This window comes from Salvelinus fontinalis, chromosome 40 (genome assembly GCF_029448725.1).
Source record: "Salvelinus fontinalis isolate EN_2023a chromosome 40, ASM2944872v1, whole genome shotgun sequence".
NCBI classification, from domain to species: Eukaryota; Metazoa; Chordata; class Actinopteri; order Salmoniformes; family Salmonidae; genus Salvelinus; species Salvelinus fontinalis.
Genome location: NC_074704.1, coordinates 24,884,187 through 24,904,027, shown reverse-complemented (window position 1 = coordinate 24,904,027; position 19,841 = coordinate 24,884,187). Strand labels below are relative to the sequence as shown.

General features: G+C 41.3%; 1 protein-coding gene across 2 annotated transcripts; it reads right to left on the bottom strand.

Annotated features, from left to right (window-relative positions):
- Window positions 1-1,896: 1,896 nt before the first annotated feature.
- Window positions 1,897-17,927, bottom strand: LOC129839473 (catalase-like). 2 transcript variants are annotated; one of them, XM_055906954.1, is made up of 11 exons: window positions 17,823-17,927; window positions 16,594-16,765; window positions 13,839-13,949; window positions 11,592-11,722; window positions 11,296-11,400; window positions 10,858-10,983; window positions 8,579-8,770; window positions 7,660-8,082; window positions 5,255-5,362; window positions 3,410-3,487; window positions 1,897-2,929 (listed from the first exon to the last, which is right to left on the bottom strand). In XM_055906954.1, the coding sequence occupies exons 1-11, from the start codon at window positions 17,886-17,888 to the stop codon at window positions 2,867-2,869; spliced, it is 1,575 nt and encodes a 524-aa protein (XP_055762929.1). In that variant the 5' UTR covers window positions 17,889-17,927; the 3' UTR covers window positions 1,897-2,866. The 2 variants fall into 2 exon arrangements, with proteins under 2 accessions (XP_055762929.1, XP_055762928.1); XM_055906953.1 differs by lacking the exons at window positions 13,839-13,949; window positions 16,594-16,765; window positions 17,823-17,927 and having other exon boundaries at window positions 11,557-13,378.
- Between the last annotated feature and the right edge of the window lie 1,914 nt (window positions 17,928-19,841).

Below are 19,841 nucleotides of genomic sequence, written 5' to 3'. Positions count from 1 at the left end.
CGTAGTGTCCAGAGCATGGAGGCGCTACCAGGAGACAGGCCAGTACATCAGGAGACGTGGAGGAGGCCGTAGGAGGGCAACAACCCAGCAGCAGGACCGCTACCTCCGCCTTTGTGCAAGGAGTAGCACTGCGAGAGCCCTGCAAAATGACTTCCAGCAGGCCACAAATGTGCAGGTACTCTGCGTTGTGGTTTACACACAATACCCCATATTGGCAAAGAGAATACAGGTTTTTAGAATTTGTTAAATTTAAGTATTCAGACCCGTAGCATTGAGACTTGAAATTGAGCTCAGGTGCATCCTGTTTTCATTGATCATCCTTAAGATGTTTCTACATGGACTCCACCTGTCGTAAATTCAATTGATTGGACATGATTTGGAAAGGCAAACACCCTTTCTATGTAAGGTCCCACAGTTGACAGTGCATGTCAGAGCAAAAACCAAGCCACGAGATTGAAGGAACTGTCCGTAGAGCTCCGAGACAGGATTGTGTCGAGGCACAGATCTGGGGAAGGGTAGAAAAAATAATTATGCAGCATTCATTGATGGTCCCCAAGAACACAGTGGCCTCCAACATTCTTAAGTGGAAGAAGTTTGGAACCACCACTCTCAGCAGCAGAAAGTCTGAGGTTAAATTAACGCTCCCCATCCATCCTGACAGAGCTTGAAAGGATCTGCAGAGAAGAACGGGAGAAGCTCCCCAAATACAGGTGTGCCAAGCTTGTAGCGCCATACCCAAGACTCGAGGCTGTTATCGCTGCCCAATGTGCTTCAACAAAGTGCTGAGTAAAGGGTCTGAATACTTATGTGAATGTGATCAGTTAAAACAAATAATAATTAGGAAACATGTCTAAAATCCTGCCTTTGCTTTGTCATTATGGGGTATTGTGTGCAGATTCATGAGAAACATTTAATACATTTTAGAATATGGCTTTAACCTAACACAATGTGGAAAAAGTCAAATGGTCTGAATACTTTCCGAAGGGCACTGTAGGACAGAGTTCAAAATACTTACATTCTTTTCAAATGAGTGTTTGCTTGAGTCAGCATGGAGTGCTAGACAGACCTGGGTTACAGGGTCGGGACATTTCTATTGGTGTATTAAGCCAGATGGAAGGCAAGCTCTTCTTTTACTCCTGCTACGTTAGGCTAGCCAAGCTCAAACAGGCAGAGTTTTTTTATATATATATTTTTTTTTTACATAATTTGAAAAATAAAGTCTGGTACCATGGCAATTGAGATGTTATGATTCATTGACACAGTGTAACCAAGTACATTATAAAGCAAAGTGGGGGAAATATACAACAAAGCCAACTCATTCCCCCACATGACCTATAAAATATTATCAACTGGTTACACTGAGAAAATAAAATATTGCTACCTACTTACTATTCAGACAATTTAGGCATACAGTTGAAAATGAATTGATGGGAACTAAGTGTGAACCTGGCTTGAATGTTTTGTACAGTTGAAATCAGTCATTGTCAAAGTGTTTACCCGTAGCTCTGTCTGTTGAGTGTCTGGTATGCTTACTTTAGTCTTAACCACTCTCCCGTGCCTGTTTGCATATGTAAATCTTCTAATGGAGCTGAATGTCTTGTTGAAATGCTGGGCCCTCCAAAGGACCCGCCATCATTCACAGTTTTGAACTGCATCACAGATGACAACACCAACAAAATGCTCAATGTATTATGTATTTACAAAGCACTAGGGTTTTTCAATCCTGGTCCTAGAGACCAACAGGGTGTGCAGGCTTTTATTCCAGCCCAGTAACACACCTCAACTAATCAATGGTTCGAAAAGTAGAATCAGGTGTAGTCCCGGGCTATAACAAAAGCCTGCATACCCTGGAGTTAAGATCAGCCTGCTTTAAACCAGACACGCCAAAACCACACATTCAGCATTACCTTTTGATTTATTACAATCTCATTTTGTGGTTTAAAAAAAGTTCACAATTTTACATTTATACAACAAACACTTCTCTTCAGACAGGCGATATGAGTGGGAACGCTACCGAACATAGAAACACTAACAGTGATAAGGCGCAACATAGGAATCGAGTCTGGAGGCTTGCGAGAAGAGATAACGACTAAGTTTCCTCCCCAGGAAACAGTGGTGGTTGTTAATTCCCCAGCTCTAACTCAAACGACATCTCTTCAGTGATTCATTCTGGTACAGAGCGTCTACACTAATATACAGAAAACATTTAGTGAATCGCACTAATCGATGGCCTGAAACCTTTTCTAATATAACCGAGAAATATGGTGTAGGCATAAGCACTGAAAAATGTTAAGAGAACTCAGAAGTTTAAACAGCCAAATACTATAAAATAATTATGAATCTTATTTGAAAACATTGGTGGTTTGTTTAACTAGGATAAATGCCATATTTCGGGGATATTTTGCATATAGGCTAGCTAAAGCATACCTGTTTATTAAGCTAACTATCAGGGCATACGAGGCATGGATACACAAACAATAAGTCATTGGGAAAAAAAAGATGACACTATAATGACAATGGAATGAAAACTATAATATAAACAACTGAATAAAGGAATGTCTTTTCAGATAGCGTCAGTGTATTTGACTGATTTGGGGACAGATCTTCTCCCATAGGGCTGCAGTCTGACCATATACATTTCTGTGTGAACTTAGGAAAAATGGACAGGAAACTACATGTAAGAACTGACAGCAATTGCTGTCTCTCGTCATCTGTGCAGCAAGTAGCCTGAGGAATTACAAAAACAATCATGATAGTTTGCCATTTGATTTGCTATAGTATTTACTGACAGCCTGTAGTAAGATCTTCTATAGCGGATGGCAAGTGCAACAGGAAGAACTACCCCCCCCAGGTGGAAGTTAAGGCATCACATCTTGGAGGAGGCAGCGACGGCAGAGGCACCGCCACGAGTGTACACTCTCACAGTGTCCTGGTAGAGAGGAGGGAAGGAGACACAGGGAGAAAGACAAAAATAAGTTAGAGCTCAATGCTAAACCTCTATTAATTCCATTTGACTAGATTTGTGGATATAAACAAGTAAAACACAATCTTGTTTATGAAGGGTCCTGAGAGAAACAGTTACAACACAAATATATACTAAATGTAAAGGAATAAGAAAAAAAGAAAAAAAATGTTCTACATGTTGAAAAAAAATACAAGTACACTATTTAGTTCATGTGTGCAACTTTTGATTTTCACCAAGGCTCGGCAATTACCCTAAAATGATTTGACTATACTTGGATCTTTCGTTCAAATATTTCCAGCCAATTATTCCCACGCCTCTGCAACGAGCCGTCTCAGATATGCAAGTGCTTTTCCTATTTAAACTATACTTTGATTGAAATAGGCAAATACCCTTTTAAAATGACATAAGCTTTTGTGTTTCGTTGACAAGAATGAATGGACTTACCTTTGTGGGCTCAGTGTTGTTGAGTAGGGCCTGAACCCCGTTCCCATAGTCTGCATGCACAGCCATCAGGTTCTGAATCTGGAAAAACAGGGCGCAAGAGCAGGGAGAGACGGTTAGATGTGTTGATAGCGATGGCAGTAAAATAGATACATTATACAATATTGCATTGCAAAGATGACCTTCGTGGTAGTGAGGAAGATGATGCCTGGGAAATACACAGTGCCTTCAGAAAGTATTCACACCCCTTGACTTGTTCCACATTGTTGTGTTATACAGCCTGAATTAAAAAAATAAAAAATGTTTTTAATCCCACTGGCCTACACACAATACCCCATAATGTCAAAATTAAATGTTTTTCTAAATAATAAAAAATGAAAAGCTGAAATGTTTTGAGTCAATAAGTAATTCAACCTGTTTGTTATGGCAAGCCTAAACAAGTTCAGGAGTAAAAATGTGTTTAACAAGTCACAAGTTGCATGGACTCACTGTGCAATAATATTGTTTAACGACTACCTCATCTCTGTACCCCACACAAAAAACTATCTGTAAGGTCCCTCAGTCGAGCAGTGAATTTCAAACAGATTCAACCACAAAGACCAGGGAGGTTTTCCAATGCCTCGCAAAGGGCACCTAATTGGTAGATAAAAAAACAAAAAAAAAAACAGACATTGAATATCCCTTTGAGCATGGTGTATGACACTTTGGATGGTGTATCAATACACCCAGTCACTACAAATTTACAGGCATCCTTCCTAACTCGGTTGACAGAGAAGGAGGAAACCCGCACAGGGATTTCACCATGAGGCCAATGGTGACTTTAAAACAGTTAGAGTTTACTGGCTGTGATAGGAGATAACTAAGGATGGATCAACAACATTGTAGTTACTCAACAACACTAATCTTACTTAGAGTGAAATGGAAGTCTAAAGAATAAAAATCCTAGAGGAAAACCTGGTTCAGTCTGCTTTCCACCAGACACTGGGAGATGAATTCACCTTTCAGCAGGACAATAACCTAAAACAAGGCCAAATCTACACTGGAGTTGCACACAGTACAAAGAAGACAGTGAATGTTCCTGGGTGGCTGGGATACAGTTGACATAAATCCCAGGTCTACAATTTTATCCCTGATGTCCTTACACAGCTCTCTGGTCTTGGCCATTGTGGAGAGGTTGGAGTCTGTTTGATTGAGTGTGTGGACAGGTGTCTTTTATACAGGTAACGAGTTCAAACAGGTGCAGTTAATACAGGTAATGAGTGGAGAACAGGAGGGCTTCTTAAAGAAAAACTAACAGGTCTGTGAGAGCCGGAATTCTTACTGGTTGGTAGGTGATCAAATACTTATGTCATGCAATAAAATGAAAATGAATTACTTAAAAATCATACAATGTGATTTTCTGGATTTTTGTTTTAGATTCCGTCTCTCACAGTTGAAGTGTACCTATGATAAAAATTAGACCTCTACATGCTTTGTAAGTAGGAAAACCTGCAAAATCGGCAGTGTATCAAATACTTGCTCTCCCCACTGTGTGTGTGTGTGTGTGTGTGTGTATGTATGTATATATATATATATATATTATTTGTTTACAAATATATATTTTTTCTTCCACAGACTTTTGTGTAGACAGTTGACAAAAAAAAGACGATTAAATCAAATCGTAAATCCCACTTTGTAACAACAAAATGTGTAAAAAGTCAAGGGGTGTGAATACTTTCTGATGACAGTGTGGTGGAGGAGTTTGATTAGAATAGTAATGGTTAAAAAAAACACGAGGATAGAAATGACATGATTGCTGAGCCCAATGATGATGAAAGTGGTGACTTAATCACAACGATGAGAACTCACCCAGCGTTTCTGGATGAAGACCTGGGCCCCCTTCAGGGCCCCAGCCATGTTCTGACAGAGCCTCCGGCGCTCCTCCTCATTCAGCACCTCAGTGAAGAAGGTACGCACCTGCAATACACACAAGGTCAAGCAACTGGTCACACACGCGCATTAATAAACAATTAAACTATCAATAAATATTTCATTATTTGTAATCATTTATAAGCATTACAGTTAAGGATTTTTAAAATGTATAAATTACAAAGCCTTTATAAGCATTTGAACACAAAAACAAAGTAGTATCGCTAAATAAAAAATAAAAAAGGAGACTTAAGAGTTATATATATATATATATATATATATATATATATATATATATATATATATATATATATAGAGTGTATCATCATTGTGCCTGGCAGTGCACACAGATCTCTATGTGTATGAATTCACCCTCAGGTCACATCAGTGCAACCCTCTCTACTGGAGAGGAGCCTATCAACCTCTCGCGACCAGGAACCCTGTTTGACCCCAGTGGCCAGAAGGAGCCCCTTTTGATGTGCCAGGCTTGACCAGCAGGGCCAGGATATGGCCCCAAACTACACATCCTGGAAGAGCCAGAGCTGGAATGCTCTTTGCTCCAGTATGATGGGTAATAAAGTCCAGATCCACAAACTTTTTTTGTGGACTACATTAAGTGGCAAGCCTTTTTCTAAAACACATTGCCTGACAGCGCATCAAAACACAAGCCTCGTAAAATGTTGGGGTGAGTGAAAAGTATGTTTTATGTGCCTCTTAGAAATTGTCTTTCTTCCTTGAAGCCGAGATAACATTGCGGATCACTGGCTTGCATCTGACTGATCTAGGGTTGTCCCAGACAAAAAAAACAAAAAAAAACACAACTTGGTTGCTGTATTGCTGTATTTTTCCATATTCGGAAAGTATTCACACCACTTTCCTTTTCCCAAATGTTCTTACATTACAGCCTTTAAAATACACTTCCCCCCCCCCATTAATCTACACGCAATACCCTGTAATGACAAAGTTTATTACATTTCTAAAAAATAAAAAAACAGATCTTGGACCTGTCTATATAAAAAAAAAAAATCCCACAGTTGACAGAGCATGTCACAGAAAAAAACAAGCCATGAGGTTGAAGGAATTGTCCGTAGAGCTCCGAGACAGGATTGTGTCGAGGCACAGAGCTGGGGAAGGGTACCGAAACAATTCTGCAGCATTGAAGATCCAAGAACACAGTGGCCTCCATCATTCTTAAATGGAAAAAGTTTGGATCCATCAAGACTCTTCCTAAAGCTGGCCACCTGGCCAAACTGAGCAATCGGGGGAGAAGAGCCTTGGTCAGGGAGGTGACCAAGAACCCGATGGTCACTCTGACAGAGCTCCAGAGTTCCTCTGTGGAGATGGGAGTACCTTCCAGAAGGACAACCATCTCTGCAGCACTCCACCAATCAGGCCTTTATGGTAGAGTGGCCAGACAGAAGCCACATAACAGCCCACTTGGAGTTTGCCAAAAAGGCACCTAAGCAGAAACAAAACAGAAATCTATCTTGCCATATTGAACGCAAATAGTTCCCCCCCCCAGTAGTAAAACCAAAACCAACATTGGCCAAGAAAGCTTAAAAATAGCCTAATGAACCACCCACATGCAGATAACAAATAATCCTGTAAAATTTGTAAACCTCACTTAAAACAAAAATAACGTTCAGGCCATGAGAAACAAGATTATCTTCTCTGATGAAACCAAGATTGAACTCTTTGGCCTGAATGTATTGGGAGACTAGTCAGGATCGAGGCAAAGATGAACAGAGAGGAGACTTACGGTAGAGAAATTAACATTCAATTCTCTGGCCAGAGTTCTAGTGGACATTCCTGCAGTCAGCATGCCAATTGCACGCTTCCTCAAAACTTGAGACATCTGTGGCATTGTGTTTCGTGACAAAACTGCACATTTTAGAGTGGCCTTTTATTGTTCCTTCCACAAGGTGCATCTGTGTAATGATCATGCTGTTTAAATCAGCTTCTTGATATGCCACACCTGTCACATGGACGGATTATCTTGGCAAAGGAGAAATGATCAGTAACAAGGATGAAAGAAGAAAATGACGGGGATCTTTTATTTCAGCTCATCAAACAGGGGACCAACACTTTACGTGTTGTGCTTATTATGTTGTCCAGTGTATTTCCAAAACCTTGGTTAACTTTAATGTAACTAGGGCTGACCCCAATTAGTCGACTGGTCGATCGTTTCGGTCGATAGGCTGTTGGTCAACCAAAATGTTATTTTGTCAAGCAGTAGCAAAAATATATATACACACATATATTTTTTTAAATGGCACACGAGACACCCGTTTGAGTCGCGCCCATCTCAGTGAACTAATCCATTGTGCGCTACATAGATACATTACCTGTGTGACATTATCGTCGTCAGCGCTGTTGTAGCGGCCCACATCTGGGGACACCTTAAACCTGGTCTCCACGTGCTGTCGCTGGGTCTCTGGAGCACTGAAACTGTTGGGGAAGTAGTTGGGAGTGCCAGCCTGGTTGTCGAACATGCACATGGGCCCGTCTCGCTGGTAGTTAGCCACACGGGTCCTGAAGGGGCAGTTGACGGGCAACTGCAGGTAGTTGGTGCCCAGCCGGTGGCGGTGTGTGTCTGGGTAGGAGAACAGACGCCCCTGCAGCATCTTGTCGGGGCTGGGCTCGATGCCAGGGGGCATATTGCTGGGGTCAAAGGCCAGTTGCTCGATCTCAGCAAAGTAGTTGGCAGGGTTTCTGTTGAGTACCAACCTCCCCACCGGAATGAGGGGGTACTCCTTGTGAGACCACACCTAAGGAAAAAGAGAAGTGTTGCTACTTCTCTGGCCAACTAAGAGGTACATGGATGTGCAAGAGGTTCCTAGACATTCTTGGAGGACAAAGATAATTTTTTTAATAAGCATGCATGCATGCATGCATGACCCCTACCATGTATTTTCATCTAATTATTATCCCGAAAAGATTGCAGCTAATCAATCAGTCAGTTATTCTACAATTCACAAATGCTATGACAACATGACAGATCTCAGACCACTTTCAGAGGTTATGTGGAGTAAGTCCGCCCTCTGGTGGAAAAGTCAGAGTACTACAAATGTATGGATACTCAGAATATTTTTGGAGACATCGTGTTTAAATTGCTAACAAAGTACAATACTAAGACATTTCCGGTATTTCTGTCACATTCTTTAAAAAACAACAAAGTATTGATCAAATGTTAAGGAATGCACCTACTATAAGGGTTAGGGTCCCCACATAATTGATTAAATTAAAATGGTATCGCTATGCTACCTTGGTCAGGTCAAAGGGGTTCCACTGGAACTTCTCGGCTTGGTCAAAGGTCATGACCTGGATGTAGAATGACCAGGAAGGGAAGTTTCCGTTGGCGATGGAGGTGTAAAGGTCTCGAATGGCGTAGTCCGGGTCGGTGGAGGCCAGGCGCTCGGCATCCTCAGGTTTCATGTTCTTGATACCCTGGTTGGTCTGAGAGGAGAGCAGGCGAATGATGCTATGGGTTACTATGCACACGTCCCAATTTTTCGAACTAGGTTTACTTGTTTTCCCACCATTACTCTTGCATCCTTCAGTTAATTAAGTATATTCGACTCCTATATCTATTTAAGTGTAGTACATTTCACTAGTCCTGTAGTATCTTTTTTGAGGATAATACAGTGCCACCGTTGTGGCCCGCTAACAAGGACTGCGGGCCCCCCTCTCCTCCTCCATGGCCAAGGTAAGACATTTAAACGCGTTAACCCTTGCAAGGCTTAACCCTCCCTAGCCGCGTCTTCAGAGCATGCGCAGACCAGCTGGCTGGAGGGTTTACCCACATATTCAATCACTCCCTATCCCAGTCTGCTGTCCCCACATGCTTCAAGATGGCCACCATTGCTCCTGTACCCAAGAAGGCAAAGCTAACGAAATGACTACCGCCCCATAGCACTCACTTCTGTCATCATGAAGTGCTTTGAGAGACTAGTCAAGGATCATATCACCTCCACCTTACCTGCCACCCTAGACTCACTTCAGTTTGCATACTGCCCCAACTGGTCCACAGACGATGCAATCACCATCACACTGCCCTATCCCATCTGGACAAGAGGAAAACCTATGTAAGAATGCTGTTCATTGACTACAGCTCAGCATTCAATACCATAGTACCCTCAAAGCTCATCATTAAGCTGGAGGCCCTGGGTCTCAACCCCACCCTGTGCAACTGGGTCCTGGACTTTGACGGGCCGCTCCCAGGTGCTGAAGGTAGGAAACAAAATCTCCTTCGCTGACCCTCAACACTGGGGCCCCACAAGTGTGCGTGCTCAGCCCCCTCCTGTACTCACTGTTCACCCATTACTAGGTGGCCATGCACGCCTCCAACTCAATCATCCAATTTGCAGACTACACAACAGTAGCGGGCTTGATTACCAACTACGACGAGACAGCCTACAGGGATGAGGAGAGGGCATTCTGAGTGTGGTGTCAGGAAAACAACCTCTCACTCAACGGCAATTAAACAAATAAGATGATCGTGGATTACAGGAAACAGCAGAGGGAACACCCCCATAGCCATATATCTATATATATATATATATATATATATATATATATATATATATATATAGATATCTATCTATATATATATAGATATCTATCTATATATATATATCTATATATATAGATATCTATCTATATATATATCTATATATATATAGATATATATATATATATCTATATATATATATATATATATATATATATAGATATCTATATATATATATATATATATATATATAGATATCTATATATATATATATCTATATATATATATATATAGATATCTATATATATATATATATATCTATATAGATATCTATATAGATATCTATATATATATATATATATATAGATATCTATATAGATATCTATATATATATATATATATATATATATATCTATATATATATATATATAGATATCTATATATATATATATATATATAGATATCTATATATATATATATATAGATATCTATATATATATATATATATAGATATCTATATATATATATATAGATATCTATATATATATCTATATATATATATATATATATCTATATATATATATATATCTATATATATATAGATAGATATCTATATATATATATAGAAAGATATCTATATATATCTATCTATATCTATCTATATCTATATATATATATCTATATATCTATATATCTATATATCTATATATCTATATCTATATATCTATATATCTATATCTATATCTATATATATCTATGTATCTATATATCACACTGTACCTTATACCATCTATTGCACCATGCCTACGCCGCTCGGCCATCTCTTATCCATATATTTATATGTACATACTCTTATTCATTCATTCAGTCCTTTACACTTGTGTGTGTATAAGGTAGTTGTTGTGACATTGTTAGATATTACTGCACTGTCGGAAGTAGAAGCACAAGAATTTCGCTACGCTCGCATTAACATCTGCTAAGCATGTGTATGTGACCAATAAAATGTGATTATATTTTTTCGCTGTGCTCAGACCTTGTAGTGGAACTTGCAGTAGACGGGCTGACGCTCGGCGTTGACCAGCTTGAAGGTGTGGGATCCGTAGCCGTTCATGTGGCGGAAGCCGTCGGGCAGACCACGGTCACTGAACAGGAAGGACACCTTCACAGAGATTAAGACAAAATTACAAACAAAGGCACATATTCCGTCATAAGCAATTTAGCCATTGTGATAAGTAAAAACATTTTTTTTTATTTTTTATTAAAAATATCATATAATTCTTCTACTTATTTAAATTAATGCAGCAACCACCATTTCTAGATATAGTGGCACAGCTTTGAAGTTGTTAATGACATGTTCTTATTCGAATTTGGTTTAGTGTGGGGTGAAATCCGAAAATACAATGCATTTTCTGATTCTAACTATCGTGCGTGTACAGGTTTGGTGGCGAGTAGAGAGGAGCAGATACAGTACCTGATGCATACACTCAGGCCGCAGGCTCCAGAAGTCCCACACCATGTCTGGGTCCTTCAGGTGAGTCTGGGGGTTGCGCTTCTGAGAGTGGATGAAGGATGGGAACTGCACAAACAAAGAGAAGTTAGAGAGATGTGGCAATGGTATTTAATATCATATGGGGAGATGAACTAATGTATTAGCCTGGTTGCCAGTCTGTTCAGCTAACATTCCACTCCTTGTACGTCATGTGTCAAAGACTGAAATCTAGGCAAGACACACCCAGGTGCAATCTTGACTCGCACGTCTGAACTCGCCAGCATTGCATCCCTGATAAAGAATATGGGGGTGTTGTTGCCAGTAAGGTCCCAGTTGCCCTCGTCGGTGTAGAACTTGACTGCAAAGCCACGTGGGTCTCTCACTGTGTCCGCTGAGCCCGATTCCCCAGCTACATGAGTTCGAGACAAAAATAGGTTGGTAAGAAGCACACATGGCCAACCAGTTTAAAACACAATACACTATTTGCAGAAGAAAAAAATATGACATTGTGTATTTTCTGGTATTTATTCAATGGTGTATTGATGATGTAAAGTGGGGTCTGAAATGATCGACTCCCTTGATAAACACAAGCAAAAATGACTGTATACTAGGGATGCACCGATATGACATCTTTGGCCGATACCCGATATTTTCCTTGCAAAAAATAAACCACGATACCGATCCCTGGTATTTACAATTTTAGCGGCCATTTAAGCATTCTAGTACAGTTAAATAGCACACACACCCCGTTTTTAGTGAAAGAGGCGTCACTACAGTCCCTGGTTCAAATCCAGGCTGTATCACATACGGCCGTGATTGGGGGTCCCATAGGGCGAGGTAGGCCGCCATTGTAAATAGGAATTTGTTCTTAACTTGTCTTGTTAAATAAAGGTTATACACACAAAAAAAAGTTTGTTGGCATTTACATATGTACACATTACCAGTAAAACAAACAAAACCTATTTCCTTCACTTACTTGCTGTGCTGTTTCATTGTTCATTTGTTCTGTCATTTCATTCTCAACCAGGATTTCATCATACGTGTCAAGCAATGAAGCTTCAGCTCTGTCTGTGGCCTCTTCCTCGGTGCGTACTGTCACGGTGTCCGTTTCCATCTTGTCCAGCTGTGTCTAACACTTTACTTAAACCCTGTTTCTTGTCTGCGTCGAAGTAGCGGTCCTTGTACATAGCATTGAGCATGGTGGCGTCACAGTAGAGGCTCAGAGAGAATGCCACCAAATCGCTTATTCACAACCGAGTACTTTTGTACGTTTTAACCCCACGGTCTGTCGGCAGTTTTGTTGAGCGGGCGTTTCAATGCCATGACAGGATATCACGTCTGCTGCAGACGCAGTTGAGTTTTTTTCTCAAGTCAGTTTTTCGAATGGAGCTAGGAGTGTTCATGTTTGCAAGTTTCAAACATGTTCTCAAATGCCAATGAAATGGCAGCAGCGGTATGAGAACCAGCACATTCTTGAGCATGCAATATGGCTTTCCTCAGTACGAAATCCTCGTTGACCCTCTGTGCTGTCAGACTCATAATGTTCATGGGGCTGACATTGCTGGCCCAAATGTCAGTCGTGAAGCTAATAGCAGTGACTCTCATGGAGGCAAGTTTCAACAATATTGTGTAACTCCGGTAGGGCAACATCTGAAAAATAGTGCGTACCGGGGCTCGACCAGTCGGCAAAAGCCAACATCATCCACGACAGGGCATGGTTGATTGTCAAGGGCAATAAATTCCATTATCTTGGCGTTTATGGATTTTGCCTTTGAGTTCTCACTGAAATGTTCTTACTCTTTCAAATGACTGCTGGACTTGAACTTGTTGGAAGAGTGGGCTTAATATTTTTCTGCTTTTGTTCTGTGTAGCGCTGTATTTTTCGTGGCGTCATTACGTCACCTACTTACATTATACATTCTTGTACTGGGTAAAGTTTATGATAACGTCGACCTTAACAAGAGCCCCAGGACCAGTGGAAGCAAAATAGCCCCATGACGTCAAAGATCAATTTGGCAAAAACAAATTTAGACATTAATAAATGCATTTCTATGGCTTCCAATTTTTTTATTTTTTATTTTTTTTTACAATTGTGGGGAAGTGCCAAGATGGAGGTGCGTTGGCTTCAGAAAGCACCCCTCTGTCAGTCATCTAGTGTATAAATTGCATTTTATACTTACAGGAGCAATAAGGGTACGTTGACAGCTTTTTCACCTAGTCGGCTCGGAATTTGAAACAGCGACCTTTTGGTTATTGGCCCAACGCGCTTAACCGCTAGGCTACCTGACTGTCCAGAATTCTTCAGATATCTTAAAACACTGCTCTTGCAGACAAGCATGCTCTTAGTCATTTCCTGTACAGTGGCAGAGGTCAAATTGGTAGCTAGCAAATCTGATAGTTTCTTTTTGCATGTCCTTAAGGAAACAAAAGTAACTGTAAATGTGTTTGTAGCAGTTTTATAGAAAAACCGGAGTGAGCAGCCTCAAAATACCAGAAAAAAAATGTAATGTAGGCTAATGTCTTACCCACGGTGGAGAAGCGAATGGCGATAGGTGTGGTCTTGCCCACATGCTCAAACACCTTGGCCTTGCAGTAGCGAGAGATGTCATGTGTCACCTCAAAGTACCCAAAAGCTCCTGTGTAGGAAGAGGCAGAAAATGGTCAGTTAATGAGTATATAGTAGCAGTAAAAAATTTGGACACACCTACTCATTCAAGGGTTTTTCTTTATTTTTTTACTATTTTCTACATTGTAGAAGAACAGTGAAGACATCAAAACGGTTAAATAACACATATGGAATCATGTACACTGCTCAAAAAAATAAAGGGAACACTTAAACAACACAATGTAACTCCAAGTCAATCACACTTCTGTGAAATCAAACTGTCCACTTAGGAAGCAACACTGATTGACAATTAATTTCACATGCTGTTGTGCAAATGGAATAGACAAAAGGTGGAAATTATAGACAATTAGTAAGACACCCCCAAAAAGGGAATGGTTCTGCAGGTGGTGACCACAGACCACTTCTCAGTTCCTATGCTTCCTGGCTGATGTTTTGGTCACTTTTGAATGCTGGCGGTGCTCTCACTCTAGTGGTAGCATGAGACGGAGTCTACAACCCACACAAGTGGCTCAGGTAGTGCAGCTCATCCAGGATGGCACATCAATGCGAGCTGTGGCAAAAAAGTTTGTTGTGTCTGTCAGTGTAGTGTCCAGAGCATGGAGGCGCTACCAGGAGACAGGCCAGTACATCAGGAGACGTGGAGGAGGCCGTAGGAGGGCAACAACCCAGCAGCAGGACCGCTACCTCCACCTTTGTGCAAGGAGGTGCACTGCCAGAGCCCTGCAAAATGACCTCCAGCAGGCCACAAATGTGCATGTGTCTGCTCAAACGGTCAGAAACAGACTCCATGAGGGTGGTATGAGGGCCTGACGTCCACAGGTGGGGGTTGTGCTTACAGCCCAACACCGTGCAGGACGTTTGGCATTTGCCAGAGAACACCAAGATTGGCAAATTCGCCACTGGCGCCCTGTGCTCTTCACAGATGAAAGCAGGTTCACACTGAGCACATGAGCACATGTGACAGACATGACAGAGTCTGGAGACGCCATGGAGAACATTCTGCTGCCTGCAACATCCTCCAGCATGACCGGTTTGGTGGTGGGTCAGTCATGGTGTGGGGTGGCATTTCTTTGTGGGGCCGCACAGCCCTCCATGTGCTCGCCAGAGGTAGCCTGACTGCCATTAGGTACCGAGATGAGATCCTCAGATCCCTTGTGAGACCATATGCTGACACATGCACATTTGTGGCCTGAACGAAGTCAACCAAAGTTGCAGCTGTGCATATTTGACAACTAAATGTTCACCCAGCAGTAGAAAAAGTATTGATGTTGCACTTCTGTACCTTTGTGTAATACGTGTTGTTAACAGGAAGCTCATCTCGGAGGCAAGGTGTAAGGAGTATAGGTTCCCTTTCGTCTTCCTTGCATCTACAGTGGAAAGAAAAAGTATGTGAACCCTTTATAAATACCTGGATTTCTGCATAAATTGGTCATAAAATGTGATCTGATCTTCATCTAGCTCACAACAAGACAAACACAGTCTGCTTAAACTAATAACACACAAACAATTATACAGTTTCATGTCTTTATTGAACACACAGTGTAAACATTCACAGTCCAGGGTGGGAAAAGTATGTGAACCCTTGGATTTAATAACTGGTTGACCCTCCTTTGGCAGCAATAACCTCAACCAAACGTTTTCTGTCAGGAGGAATTTTGGACCATTCCTCTTTGCAAAACTATTTGAGTTCAGCAATATTCTTGATGTCTGGTGTGAACTGCTCTCTTGAGGACATGCCTCAGCATCTCAATCGGGTCGAGGTCAGGACTCAGACTGGACCACTTCAGAAGGCATGTTTTCTTCTGTTGAAGCCATTCTGTTGTTGATTTACTTCTGTGTTTTGGGTCGTTCTCCTTTTGCATCACCCAACTTTTCTGTTGAGCTTCAATTGGTGGACAGATAGCCTAACATTCTCCTGCAAAATGTCTTGATAAACTTGGGAATTCCTTTTTCCATCGATGATAGCAAGCCGTCCAGGCCCTGAGGCAGCAAAGCAGTCCCAAACCATGATTCTCCCTCCACCATACTTTACAGTTTTGATGAGGTTTTGATGTTGGTGTGCTGTGCCTTTTTTTCTCCACACATAGTGTTGTGTGTTCCTTCCAAACAACGCAACTGTAGTGTCATCTGTCCACAGAATATTATGCTAGTAGCGCTGTGGAACATCCAAGTGCACTTTTTCAAACTTCAGACGTGCAGGGGATGGATATGTTTATTTCCAATGTGATAGGCATGTCTGGGGAAGTATTTCCCTATACCATTACTTTGTGAGGGTCCACTTTTAAGAACAAATCTAGTAGCGTCTGACTCTTTCCAGCGCTGTCATTTCAGCCTGTCTTCAAACAGTTTCTGACAAATACAGTGAGCTCCAAACTAATTCAGACAGTGACAATTTGTTGTTGTTGCTTTGGCTCTGTACTCTAGCACTTTGCATTTGAAATGATACAATAACTATCAGCCTTAATTTGAGAGTATTCTCATCCAGATCGGGTGAACCGTTTAGAAATGACAGCACATGGTCGGCCCCTCCCCCCACACACGATTACATCAAGCTTGTGACGTTACAAACTTGTTGAATGTAATGCTTTTGGAGCTCACTGTATATTGCATAAAAGCTAACCAGTGTCTGTTAAAATGTATTGGTGGACACCCACCGCCTCCCTTGGCATGTACCACCCTCTCTGGGATGCGCTCGCGGTCGAAGTGGGACATCTCATCTATAAACGGGGTGTCCTGCACTAGGAGGGGCCCCCGGGGACCCGCTGTCATTATATTCAGCTTGTCCCCTATCGGGTGACTAGCCCCAGTGGTCAGGTTGTCTGGCCTCTGAAGGGGAAGCAATGACATAGACGTTATACATAAGACATTGCACTACACACTTTATTCACAGTCATTTGGCCTACTTTCTCTATTTTCCTTTGGTAACAGAGTAGGTCCTTTCCCTGATTCCACATCAGCTACACTTACACTCGTAATTCATGTACTTGTTCTCAGGAGACATAACTACACACACATTAAGACTAGGAATGTACAGGTATACTTTGTGCACCTGACACTTAATAGCCTGGGCACAAGACTCAATGGTCCCATTAGGTATGTGTGATATAGGCCTTGTTTACTTACAATCTTGCATAATGTTGATCCATTAAGTCTACCCTTCCTGCGCACCAATGATTAGATAACCATGATTTGACATGGCTAAAGTCCAAGCTAAACTATAGGCAAGACAATGACCTAGCTACCTTTCTTATCCCAACAAATCAAGGTCCATAATCATACAGTTATTGCAAAGTGTCACTGATTATTCCATTCTCATCTTGCAATGTTTTCACGGTAAACCAGCAAATTAAAACACAAGCAGTCAACTTCTTCTTGGCATTTCATTAGGTAGGTAGTTGACGTTAGTTAGCTAATCAAAACAAATAGCTACTCTGCAGTTATGTTAAGTCAACATATTACATTGTCACAAGTGTATGAGAGTAAACCCTAGATAACCTTGGGATTAATTTTGGAATTCTATTCTACAAAATGTCAAGAAAGCCCGAGCTGCATGGGTTTGTTAGAAATGGGCAGGGTTTGACTTTGTGGGTATAGCAGCTAGTAACGCCCAGCTGTTAGTCCAAGCTAGCTAGTAGTAATAGGCTAACGTTAGATGTAGGCAACAATTCTTGCACGATCAAAAAAAGACAATTCAAATACAAATGTGCATTCTTTGGTTGTGGAATTGAACAGTACAATGGTTCAGTGAATGTGTAGCTAACTAGCGACCTAACATTAGCATTATAGCTAAGTAGTCCAGGAGGCAGAAACCAACCCTGGATGATCTCTCACCCATTTCTAAGCAGATCTGCACAACACAAACTAAGTATAAAAATTGACAAACCTGATCGCTTCGGCCCACTTTCCATAACTTCATTTGATCCTTCGCTTTCCCTCTATCCTCGTCCATCTTAAAGAAAGAAGTTTAAACCACAACTGCTTGGGGGGGGGGGGGTTATATTTCCGAGTGCTATTTAACCACTGTACGATTAGGATCCTACTGCTTTCTCCCCGACTCCTATTGGCTGCTGGATCACCATCTGAACTACTTTCGGGGCAAAGAAAAAGTACCTCTGAAAAAGAAAAAGTACATGTAGCCCGACCCAAGACCCAAAGGCGCGCGGGTTATTTCTACGGGTAGTCAGTTATTGGTTCACGTTGTCTAGTCGAACTACAAACTTGCGATCCAACTCTCACGTGAGGCAACAGACTTAGTTGGCTAGCTTGGCAGAGATTAAGTGTCATATTTATCAGATACTGCTGACCCCATAACTAAGTGTATCACAATTGCAGTTACAATATAGCTGCTGTGTGCTTGTGTGTAGTCATCGTGTTGTGTTGCCACGGAAGCATATGCACACAGAGGGAGATAGCTTTTTCCCCTTTTATTAATAGTGTGTCGTCAGCCATGATGTTGTGTTGTCACGGGCACATATGTGCACAGAGACAGGTGGCTTGATTTCCTTTAATGAATAGAAAATACAAAAATGACAGTTGTTTTATTGCTTGGTGATATTTGTTTAATTGAGTGGACACAAAGCTATTTGGCCATTTCAATTGGGAGCATGGGTCTTGATAGGCAGAAAGGGTTGACTGAATGGATGTGGGTGGCTTCAAGGGAAGAATCATGGACCTTTTCATTTCAACTCGATATTCACATCTGAAGAACGTCAAATAGTCAGGAGGCAGAGTTGAATGTTTTAATCTCTTTATTCTGTGGAAAGTGGTAAGCATAGAAGTAATACTGTATGTTGTTGTAAGAATCCACTGTTCCATACACTCTTAGAAGAAAGGGTTCCAAAGGGATTCTTCGACTGTCCCCATAGCGGAGGCCTTTTTGGTTCCAGGTAGAACCCTCTGTGGAAAGGGTTTTACATGGAACCCAAAAGGGTTCTATTCACTGTATGTTGTTTCTGAGATGTATTGTTTCTAACAAAGTATCCACAAAAGCCTTTTTGAAAACGAAATAATAGATGCTAAGTGAAATCCTTGTCAAGACCATAACCTCCTACCCTAACATTAACTTAACACTTTTAAATCTCAACTTCAATAGGGTGAAATCAGATTGGGTATCCCAAGCATCCCACTTATACATCCCCCTCTGGGTGTGTCTGAGGGGATGGCTGAGTTCCATCCCCTGCACGTCTGAAGTTTGAAAAAGTGCACTTGGATGTTCCACAGCGCTACTGGCATAATATTCCGTGGACAGATGACACTACAGTTGCGTTGTTTGGAAGGAACACACAACACTATGTGTGGAGAAAAAAAGGCACAGCACACCAACATCAAAACCTCATCAAAACTGTAAAGTATGGTGGAGGGAGCATCATGGTTTGGGACTGCTTTGCTGCCTCAGGGCCTGGACAGCTTGCTATCATCGATGGAAAAATGAATTCTCAAGTTTATCAAGACATTTTGCAGGAGAATGTTAGGCTATCTGTCCACCAATTGAAGCTCAACAGAAAAGTTGGGTGATGCAAAAGGAGGATGACCCAAAACACAGAAGTAAATCAACAACAGAATGGCTTCAACAGAAGAAAACATGCCTTCTGAAGTGGTCCAGTCTGAGTCCTGACCTCAACCCGATTGAGATGCTGAGGCATGTCCTCAAGAGAGCAGTTCACACCAGACATCAAGAATATTGCTGAACTCAAACAGTTTTGCAAAGAGGAATGATCCAAAATTCCTCCTGACAGAAAACGTTTGGTTGAGGTTATTGCTGCCAAAGGAGGGTCAACCAGTTATTAAATCCAAGGGTTCACATACTTTTCCCACCCTGGACTGTGAATGTTTACACTGTGTGTTCAATAAAGACATGAAAATGTATAATTGTTTGTGTGTTATTAGTTTAAGCAGACTGTGT